The following is an 11,453-nucleotide window of genomic DNA, read 5'->3' as shown; positions in this document are numbered from 1 at the left end:
GCCCCCCAACCTCAACTGCTTCCCCAGGGCAGCCTGGGCAATTTAAAAATAAAATGTAGGGGCTTCCCTGATGGTCTAATGGTTAAGACTCTGTGCTTCCAATTCAGAGGTCACGGGTTCATCCTTAATGGGGGAACTAAGATCCCACATGCTACTTGGCTAAAAAAAATTAAAAAAAAACCTGAAAAATAATTAAATTCTAATGGGTGCATGGATATTTATTACATCATTTTCTGTACTTTTCTGTATGTATGCAATAGATCATAATTTTAAATGCAGTAAGATTAACAAATACTGTTTGATTATTAGAGGTGCATATATAAAGTTACAGGATAGATGGGATTTATAAGCATAAAGAGAAGTTTGAAATTAAATATCTCAGGAGTATTTCCTTTATAAATAGACATGGTCTATCCTTTTCCCTAAGAAACAGGAGAAATTTCCATTCACTTTATGTTTTAGGGCCTGGGAAATTTGGGGTATGATTTCTAATCCTTACTTTGGTTTTCCAGTTTGGAAATGATCAATACTGACTTGATAATATTTCAATTATCCCCATGCTTTCAAAGATGACGTATGCTCAAATTGGTGCCACTGTAACTGTAGTTAAGATCTTAATTCTGAGAATGTGGTTATTTAGCCACCAGTAGTCACTTCAGAAATGTTACCAAGTTTTTAACCCAAATGTGAGTCTTTTTGACCTTCTTCATGTTTCACTTCTGTAAAGATGATGCAGGTCTCAACCAGGAGACCATTTTAATCAGGAATGAATGAGTCATTTGGCCATATCTGCAAATGACTACTCTTCTTCAAATTTAGGACCACAAACTCAATGTTAATATCACTGACCTCTTTTATTTACACGTTTCTAAGAAGAATACTATTCATTTTCCAAGGCTGCAAAGTTCACTTGTGAAAATGACGATGTAAAATAATTCATGATGGCCTTGGGATTTGAAACAGATCCCTTGCAAATTTGCCTCGTGTTCTTTTTGTTATGGACAGCTAGAAAATTGAGGATACTTTGATTTTTATTAAATTTTCATTAGTGTTTAGGCTAGCCTCTGAACTCATGGGCAGAGAAAAACTTTGGTTATATTTGATTAGATAAAGATAAAGGCCAACTATGTTTCAAGTATCTGAGTAATGGGAAGGTGAAGATTCAAAGTTTAGACTATCCAAAATTTGCATCAGAAAACTCCAGAAACTGCCTATAAATATAGAAAATGATTAGACAATTTGGTGTCCAAAAGTTAGCCTGAAAAACATCACCTACTCAGAATTGTCCTTAGCTTCTTCAATGTAAATTAAGTGTCCTCAGGACCCCTGACTATTTTCTCATAACATTCTATAGCTTTTCCTCAAAGCGTTTGTCACAATATGTTATTCAGTATCTGCCTGTATGTATACTTATTTGATGTCTTTCTCCATGAACTACAGGCTACTCTAGGGCAAAGTCCAGCTGTGTTTTGATCACTTCTCTATATCCAGCAACAAGAAAAGGGGAAACACTCAGTCTGAGTTGTTGAATTAATGAATGAACACATCTGTTCTGTAAAATAGAATTCTCTTCCAATTCCTGTCTTCCCTCCTCCTTGTCAAGCAGCACAATATACTATGAGAATGACTATAGTGAGCAAGAGAACCGGTCCTCCTTTATCTAACTTCCTAAGGAAACCTTTAACAAACGATTTAGTCTCTCTGGACACAGGGAAAGGCATATGAAGAAGAGTGGAAACAGAGTACCAGACCTGTCTAAAGAGAGGGGCTTTCAAGGTCCCATCCAGAATTGAGATGTTACTCTATGAATTGTGACAAACATGATCAGAGAGTATGACCTTTTCTCTCTAGGACATACTATTGTGCATACATGCAGATATTGGGAGGCAATAAAAAGAGCAGACCTGTCATCGGACCTCTGGGTTTGAGTTTGTCTTTCAAAATATGTGACCTTGGGCACATTACTTAACCTCTCAGTGCCTCAGTTTCCTTATATATATAAAATGCAAATGTTAACTGGACTGCTATCAACATTGTTGGGAGAGTTAAATGTGATAATACATGAAAAGTGCGTAGATCACTTGGAGCCTTGGCATAAGGGAGCATTCAATAAGTCAAGTCTATCATTAACAGAGTAAACTCTCATTCCCACTGGGCCAGTTCTCCTAAAAAAGTGAAATTATTCATGTCATCAAAATGCTGGTCAGAAAGCCCTCAAAGACAGAAAAAAAGTAAAAGGGAACATTTACTACTCTTTGAGTAGTAAAAAAGTAGATCTACTTTGACTGATCATTGACTCTCTTTGGACAATGTGCACTGGAAGATGGCTTAATATGGCGCCTGTCAGCACATCCAGATAAATTACTTGAGATGAGTGCCTCCCCTACCTGGACCAATTGGAGCAGGTAATGCAGAACGTCATCGTCTTCCAAGCTCTCCAGTTTCTGAACTGCAATGGCTCTTACGTTTTCATCCGAAAAGTTGCAGTCTAGGAGTTGCATTGTTAATCCAACATCCAAAGCACTTTGATCCCAGACCTCCCTTCTGGCTAACAATTGATATGTTTTGGCCACAATTTCTTGCTGTCCCCATTTCACTGAGCTAAAGAGCTTAGGGTATGCTTTGGGATCCTTAAGGCTTTCATATCTGAAATGCCAAAGCAATTCTTTGTCTTCGGCAGTAAGAGGGTTAAGTGGATCAGTAGCTATGATTGCCTCCAGTTGCTTCCGAAGTTGGTTGGGCATTTCTGCTCGTACGCGGTCCCCTTCCGGGTCAGGGGTGGGCTGATGCTTAGGCAAGGCTATGGGGTGACAGTAGTTGTCCAGGAGAATGGAGATGGACATTGAGTTTTCCTTGTCGGGATTGGTGGCAGATGTGAGCTTGTCTGCATTGAAGCTCCCTTGGTCTTCCCCCTTCCCAGATAACTGCCACATGTGGAGCACGTACTCGCCGTGGCGCAGGAGGAATCGGTGGTCGATGAGCAGCAAGTTCACATAGTAGAGAAGCTGAGCTTTGCCTCTGGACTCGGGACTGGGAGTCTCTGCAGAGGCCTTACCAGACAGAGCTGGTGCTTTGCCACAGTAGATCTGGAGGTTGAGCAGAGCCCCTTTGGGTAAGTCTTTGATCTTGATACTGAACTCAAGCCACACATTCCAGAGCACCTCCTCCGTGAAGGGTTTTGGGCTGGTTCTTCTTTGGCAAAGGACTTGCTGCCCATACTGGATGTTTGCCTCCACAAAAACCGTGAGATCTGCATTCCGGGGCAGGACGGGGATATCGATGCCCCTGATCTTGACTCTGAACTTGCGGTCACAGTCCCACAGGGACACAGTGAACACGCTCTCATGGTCCTTCCCATGGATGGTTAGCTGCTCATGGTAGCCAGTGACTCCGGTGCAGTCATCCACCAGCGGCCACTCTTCCTTCCTCACCTCATCCAGGGCTGGGTCCGGCGGAGTGTCAAGCACCAGGTGAATCTCTTCACCATTCTTAAGGCACTGCCGCACCCACTGAAAGTTTTTGATGGGCGTCTCGCCCACCAGGTACTCATCGCGGCCACAGACACGCAGCACAAAGTCCTGTTCGTTCTGGCTCTCGGGGATATCCATCAGGGACTTCTTCTTGGCCATTTTGGTAAAGAAGCTCTGGAGGATGGTGCCAGGGGTATCATCAGCCGAGACCTTGATGGTCTGGCTGGTGGTGCTGCGGTGAATAATGATGAAGATACAGTTGTTGGTGATCTTCTTCAGCAGGTACTCAGGGAGGGGCTTAGACGTCACCCAGGGGTGCATGGCGTAGAGCTTGGGGTCGCGGCCAGCCACCTCGGCCATACGCGGGGTGACCAGGCGGCGGCGTGTGAACTCCAACTCGTCGTCGTGCACATTGCTGACATCTGTGACATCGTAGCCGATGAGGGCAGTGAGCTGGCGCTGGAAGGCCAGCGTCTCCTCTGAGGGCGAGTGCCGCTGTACCAGGTGGATCTGCCCGGGGCTCCGGTGCAGCACCTTCCAGTAGTGCAGGCAGTCCAGGGTCTGCACCACCTGGTACTTGTCATAGATCTCATACCACTGCCCCTTCTTCTGGTAGAGCAGGAGGAAGTGGTCCGGGCCCAGCCTGTGGTAGAAGTCGGCGGCCACGCTGGTCTCCAGCACGCGCAGCCACACTTGGGCCTTCATCTGCTCCACGTTGCCGTGGCCGGCCACATGCAGCAGCGCTGTTTCGGGGGTCTTGGTGTTGCGTTGGCTGGTGGGCAGCACGAACTCAATGGGGATGAGCTCCATGGAGGACATGCTGGCCGCCGTGCTGCGTGGCTTCATCCTCCGGCGCCTGCGACAGTTGTCCTCTCTCAGCACCACAGGCTGTTCATGGTTCTCCAGCTCCATGCCCTATGTGACCTGGGAGCAGAGAGAAGAACAGAGGGCTCTTCAGAGGGAAGGTGCTTGCCTTTTATGGTGGCCCGTGAGCTGGCAAGGAGAAGGTGTAGACGAATGACAGGGATGTATGCAGGAGGACACAGGAGGTTTGGAATAGGGGCCCAGGAATCCTGGCCCCACCACTTAGAAACTGGGGGAGGAGCTGCTTAAATAATCTCTGAGCCTGTTTCCTATCCATCAAATGGTGTTAGCAATACTTCAGAGGGTAGACAGGAGCATTAAATAAGGTTGAATGTGGGCCATGGGTAGATGGGGACTCATTGATTATTCTCTCTACTTCTGTTATGTTTGAAATTTTAATTTAAAAAGAGAGATCAAGCACTGATCTAGCATGCTGTCTGATGAACTAATGGCTCTAAGTGGTAATTGTTTTAAGCATATTGAAATGCACAGATGAGTCAAATAATCCAGTTAGAGCATCAAGTCCTGGTTTACAAGGTGCCATGTAAGATGCTGAAACAACTCCCTTTGAAAGCAGGCCTTTGGCTTATTCCTCTTTGTTCAGTCTCACATGTCTCCTGGGGAACTCAGACACCTTATCCAAGTTGCCTCATGATCCCTTTTCAAACTGTCTGGATCAGGTATCTGCGCCCTCATCAACTTCCTGTCTATTTTTTTTTTTTTTCTCTTCATTTTTTCTTTCTAGTGAGGAGAGGTAGTCATTTCATTGATAAAACTCAAAAAGATCAGAATTGGTGAAGCTCCTCTCAAGAACATTTGCAGATATTTATAACTGTGAATCATGAAATATGTAAGCATCTTGGCTGTCATTGCTCGGGTCCCCAGGGCTGTACTCTCCAAATATGAACTTTCAGGTAGTCTGCCTCTGGAGAACCTACAGGTTGGAAGGAAGGACCTGCTTTGGGACCCCTATTGACTATTTAACTTCCTTTTGCTCTAATATTTTCATCTCTATAACTAGAATTCACCAATATATTCTCAATAATTTATCCACTATTTCCACAAATAGTTAATAAGGACCTACTTTCACAAAGCATTTAAGTATAAATGTTACTTATTGTAGTGTGAAACTCTTCAAATAATGATTGAAATGCTTAACATATTAAAATTGAAATACGAATAAGGTATTTTGATTTTACTATTTAGTAGTTCTTATTCTAAATAAGAATCAATTAGTGAAACAAAAATTCATGTTTAATAAAATATTATTCTTAAAGGACTAATGTTAGTGTAATATATAAGTAACTATTTATTTCCTTAAGAAACAGTGGAGCATTTGATATATACCAAAAAGAAGAGTTTGATTAAAAGGTAAGAAAGGCAAGTTTCATTAGATCCAAACTTCTGTTCATATCTTGACTTAAATTTACTTTTAAAGTCAACAGTCCCTCTCTCAACATATTATGAAGTTACACTTACTAAATACATGAAACCAACTGTCCCAAAGAACTGTCTCTTGCAGCTCAAGCCCTTCACTATTTGGTCTTTTTCTACTTTATAGAATGACAAAGAAGAGAACTGTAAGCTGTGAATATTGGCACTAACTTGAAACAAAATAGGTCCAAATTTAGGCAACATGCAAATACACAGCAATTACTTCTCCCTTCATGACATCAAACAGACTTACAAGATAAGAGATGCAGAAGAAAACTGGCTGACTAAATACTCACTGCTTTTCATGGTTGAGGCTGTGAAGCTTTCTCCTTTTACGAGAGAGAGACGTTAAAAACACTGTTTAGCAAATCGCGAATCATGCATTTGTAAGAACTTGAAGGCTGGCTGGCCCTCCCTCTTCCTCCCAAACAAAAACAAAAAAGGACTGATGCACCTGCAAAGCTATTGCCGGAACCTTGTGGATATCCACACACACGGGTTGGACTAACGGGTTGGACTAGATGATGAAACAGCCAGTGGCAGCATCGTCAGAAGAACGACAGCAGTTCCAGATAAAAATATTCTGGCCGAGAAGGAAGTGTCACTATTCCGAGTCAGACCCAACAAAGGGCAAAAAATAGAAGGAAGCAATACCTGATAAAGCAGCAGAGGCGACGATGTTGAAGGATCATTTGTTTAATTTCTAAAAACAAAACAAATTCAAACGTACCCAGTGTGCTTCTAAACTCTTCCGCTTTTCTGGGTCTCCCTTCACATCCAGATGCAGAGGAAGTGTTGCAGTTACCAGGAAGGAAGTTTTAACCAAGTTGATTATACGTGTGATTGCTCATTTTAAAAGTGTAAGAAATGCATTTCCTGTTAAAGCACACAGAACTAAGCATGAAAGTATATGTATTTTTTACTCTATGAACTGTTTTTTTTTTTAATTTCAAGAGTGCAAACCAATTATTATAAAATGACATAGATTCAAACCAAATATGCATTCATGAGACACACACACGTGAACTATTTTTCTGGTTAGTTCTCAGTGGAAAGAAAGTCCTCCTAGCTACAGTATTAGAGAGCCAGCCTGGTGGGAAGATTTTAAAGAGCCAAAGGAAACCCATTAGTCCTGCAAAGCCCATTCAATGAATTTTCCCTCAAGGACCCCCTGTTCATACCCTGTATGACCCCTTGTTCATACCCTGTAACTGAGGGATGAAGGAAGAGAAATCTAGTGATCCAGGGGACTGGTTATCAAGCTGAACATTTTCAAAGACAAGGTCTGGAAGTTCATTTCCTTAGGTCGGTGAGACAGTTTTCTATTTTTCAAAACATTTATGCTCCAAAATATCACTGGCTCAGACTGAAAGTACAGTGTGTATGTGTGCATGTATATGTGTGCATGTGTGTGTGTGTGTGTTGGGGGTGGAGACTTCTTGAAAGCAGTGATTGACTGCAGACAAAATAGGTTTCTTGGTGTCAGTGGATTGGGAGCTGAGTACTGCCCCACCAGTGAGAGGGTCTCTGGGAGGTGATTCCTGATTCCCAGGGGAGTGAAGAATCCCTAGAAAAGCCATGCTCAGTCACTTTTATAGCAGCTCTGTATATTCCAGTAACCTCGTGTCCTTCTAGATCCTGGAACAGTGGCCCTTCTCCTCCATTCTAGGGTTTCCTGTACCTGAGTTCATCCTTCAACCTAGGCTCTCATGGACTCCACTGAGGTCCAGGGACAACAGGTAAACATAGCCTTGGCCTCACAGGTTCCTTGGAGATGGATAATTAACTTTCTCTCAATTACTCTGAGAGAGAAATGATTGTCTAATCTGTCTCCTATCACCACAGGCCTCCTAGATCTTACCTTTCTATAAACAGTGCTGTAAGAGTTGACATCAACAGGTAAGCCATTAACTCAAGGTCTGCCTCTGAAATATTTCAGAGGGATCTTATCGGCTTTCCAAAGTGTATTCCTATAAAGGAATACTCCTATAGGAGCCTGGTGGCTTTTGAAGCTTCTAAGTTAGCCTTCTTGGTTGGTTTGAGGGAGGCACCAAGAAGCCACCCCACAGGAGCTGGCCAAGCTGCGATTTACCTCCACTGCGTGGAGGGGTAGGTGGGTAGAGTACAAGTGGCAGTTTGGGGCTGCTAGGGCTGGCCACAGAGGGACCGTGAGCTTGGCCAACTCTGTTCCCCAGATCATTCAACAGATAGAGGAGACTAAGTCCTGACAACCTAACACACACACACATGCACACACATACATTATTTCAGAACTATTAGACTCCACCTCTTGAATCTTCTTGCTTCTGTAGGAATTACTCAGCTAAGTCCAATTATGCAAATATTGTCTGTTCTATGACTAAACTTGCAAATACTTCAGACTTTTTTAGTGGTTTGAGATTAAGAACCCTGCTCTTCCCCAAGTCCTAATATAGCCCCTAAAATTTGACTATATGTAGTCATTGTTTCAGGGGAGAAATAATGGCCAGTGTCTCTTTCCTATTGGTAGATACTTCCTCCACACAGAGGAATTCTTTACTAGTTGTATCCCCAGATTTTTCAGGGTAGAAACCCCCTTGGCCTTATCACTATCCCATTTTATTAATATGTTTTTCTCTTTTCTTCTTTTTTGCCCTTCTGTGAATCTCCATACATCCAGCACTATGTTTTCTATAGAGTAGACATACACTATATTGTGACTGAAAAAATATAATCAAATAGTCTGACCTTTTTATCACATTCAACATTATGGGAGCCACAAGATCAAGCAGATTAGACAGTAAGAACACAATATGATGTGCCTTAGATGAAGAATGAATTATTTGCTTTGAGGAAGGTTCTTTAAGACAAGCTTTAGAGATACCATTTGTAGCCTAGAGAGAAAAGATATGCAGATAAAAAAACTGCAATGTGATAGCATAGGCCAAGTGGTTTATAGTTTATGTTCCTTCCATAATATAAAAGTTTACTGGAGGAGGTCACTTTGAGTGGTATTTAAAACATTTCAAATATGCAAGGGGAGGTGCAGGATGTAAGGCAAGAGGAATCAGAGGGGGAAGTCTTCAAGCCAAAAAGTATTTGGGGAACAGTGAACTGATCAGTTCTCTGACCTGGAAGATTTGTGAAAGATAGCAATGGGAGATATGGAAAAGACATGGAAAAATAGGCCCATGGTTCCCAAACTTCTTTCATGTCTCGGCACATGTACATTGTAATGGTGTTTGTATAGTACATTGGGTGTAGTGGACCTAATGTTCGTGTTCCCCTCCACTCCTAATTCATCTACTGGAATCCTAACCCCCAATGTGATAGTACCAGGAGGTAGGGCCTTTGAGAGATGATTAGGTCATGAGGGTGGTACCCTTATGAATGGAATTTGTGCCCTTATAAAGGGGACTCCAAAGAATTCTATTGCAATTTTTCTGCCTTGTGAGGACACAAAGAGGAGATAGCAGTCTGCAGACCAGAAGAGGACCCTCACTAGACCCTGACCATGCAGCTACCCTCATCTCAATCACCTAACCTTCAGAACTATGAGAAATAAATTTGTTGTTTTTGGCTGCCCCATCTATGATATTTTGTTATAGCAGCCAGAACTGACTGTACCATAGGGATAAGGGAAGAGGTTCTTCAATGCATGAGGCATTGTCTGTATTCCCCAGGGACCTTTGAGACACACTGATTGGGAAGCTGTAATTGGTTATTGTTCCTGGATAGGATAGCTCTCTGACTCAGATGTGTGCGTATCTCTCAACCTGACAAAGCACTGGAATCCATCTTTTCATATTTTTGTAGATCAACCTCAGATGGCTTATATAATGATACAATCAATTTAAAGTCATTTTGAAGTGAAGTGAAGTTGCTCAGTCGTGTCCGACTCTTTGTAACCCCATGGACTGTAGCCTACCAGGCTCCTCTGTCCATAGGATTTTCCAGGCAATAGTACTGGAGTGGATTGCCGTTACCTTCTCCAGGGGATCTTCCTGACCCAGGGATCGAACCCAGGTCTCCCGCATTGTAGACAGACACTTTACCGTCTGAGCTACCAGGGAAGTCAAAGTCATTTTAATCTCATCTAATAATTTAGTTCACCTTCATACTTAGCTTTGTTGTCTAGGTACAAATCATAATCTTTTTAAAAATTTATTTTAAAAACTGTTATACAGTTTTATTTAACTGTATAACAGTTTTATTTATTTATTTGCTGTCTATGGGGTCACACAGAGTCAGACATGACTGAAGTGACTTAGCAGCAGCAGCATACAGTTTTTAAAGGTTGTACTCCATTTGCAGTTATTATAAAATATTGGCTAAATTCCCCATATTGTACAATATATCCTTGTAGCCTGTCTTGCACTCAATAGTTTGTATCACCCAGTCCCCCACCTCTGTATCCTTACCCACCCCCACTGGTAACTAGTAGTTTGTTCTCTATATCTGTAAATTTGCTTCTTTTTTGTTATACGTCATAGTTTATTTTATTTTTAGATTCCACATATAAGTGATACTATAGCACCCCACTCCAGTAGTCTTGCCTGGAAAATCCCATGGACAGAGTAGCCTGGTAGGCTGCAGTCTATGCGGTCACTAGGAGTTGGACATGACTGAGCGACTTCACTTTCACTTTTTTCTTTCATGCATTGGAGAAGGAAATGGCAACCCACTGCAGTGTTCTTGCCTGGAGAATCCTAGGGACGGGCAAACCTGGTGGGCTTCCGTCTATGGGGGTTGCACAGAGTTGGACACGACTGAAGCGACTTAGCAGCAGCAGCATATAGCATTTGTTTTTCTCTGTCTGAATTAATAAATGCCAATCTTTATGAAGCTTTTTGGTCTGAATCTGATAAAAGAGAAGCATCCTGGTAATGTCGAAGCACTAGCGATCATGAGACCTGGGTTTATTCCCACTTATTCTCTAGGCCTAATCTATGCTAATACATCTCTCTCAGTTTCCTAATCTACCAAAGAGATAGCAGCCATCCTACTGATAGGAAGTCTTTATACATTTTCAATGAAACATAAACTTAGATAACTACACTATGCAAGACATTGTGTTGGATGCTATAGAGGACAGGCAATTCCAGGTGTCACACACCAATACAATGTACAAAGGAAGAGAAGACAGTAGGCTTGTGTGTGTCTTTTGCAGAGAGGAAAACTTTCCCAGAAGCCTCCTGGGTTCCTTCCTGTCTGTTGGTACATGTCTTCCTCAGCCAATCACAGGGAAAGGGGACAGAATTGCATGAGTGATTTGAGTTAATCCTGCTGGATTCCTGACTGGCAGAGAAGGGTGGACACCAGAACAAGATGCGAAGGCTCTGATGTGCTGGGGAGGATGACAGAAAAGTTTGTAGCAGCCTTGAATGTCATCATGCTATGTGGGTAGAGGGGAATCATTCCAGGATCTGAGAAAAGAAGCCACAGGAAATCAGTCACAGTCAACACAACCCCAAGGATCCACAGCCTGATCCAGGGGTCTGTGGGGACCTTCCATTCTTATTATCAGAAATTGACCATTGAGGTCACTTTTCTCAATTTTCTTGTTCAGCTCATCTTAGGAGATATAGTTTAGTCATCCTTCTGCAAATTTCCAGAAAATATTTTTCTGTAAATTGAGTTTTAAAAGTCCAAGTTCCTTAGTGTGATATGTCAGACCCTTTATAATCTATCCCTTATGGGCTATGA

General features: G+C 42.4%; 1 protein-coding gene across 6 annotated transcripts in view; it reads right to left on the bottom strand.

Annotated features, from left to right (window-relative positions):
* Positions 1–6,592, bottom strand: part of PIK3CG (phosphatidylinositol-4,5-bisphosphate 3-kinase, catalytic subunit gamma) — a 34,215-nt gene extending 27,623 nt beyond the window's left edge. For 2 of the 6 annotated variants that reach the window (XM_010841455.1, XM_010841460.1), the window contains exons 1-2: positions 6,065–6,414; positions 2,388–4,394 (exon numbers count right to left, since the gene is read on the bottom strand). In XM_010841455.1, the coding sequence (XP_010839757.1) occupies positions 2,388–4,382 (1,995 nt within the window). In that variant the 5' untranslated portion in view covers positions 4,383–4,394; positions 6,065–6,414. The other 4 variants (XM_010841457.1, XM_010841458.1, XM_010841459.1 and 1 more) reach the window with 4 other exon arrangements.
* Between the last annotated feature and the right edge of the window lie 4,861 nt (positions 6,593–11,453).

The sequence above is a fragment of the Bison bison genome, unplaced genomic scaffold (genome assembly GCF_000754665.1).
Source record: "Bison bison bison isolate TAMUID 2011002044 unplaced genomic scaffold, Bison_UMD1.0 scf7180017864162, whole genome shotgun sequence".
Taxonomy (NCBI): Eukaryota; Metazoa; Chordata; class Mammalia; order Artiodactyla; family Bovidae; genus Bison; species Bison bison.
The sequence above is the reverse complement of the archived record's forward strand: the minus strand, read 5'-3'. Positions and strand labels throughout refer to the sequence as shown.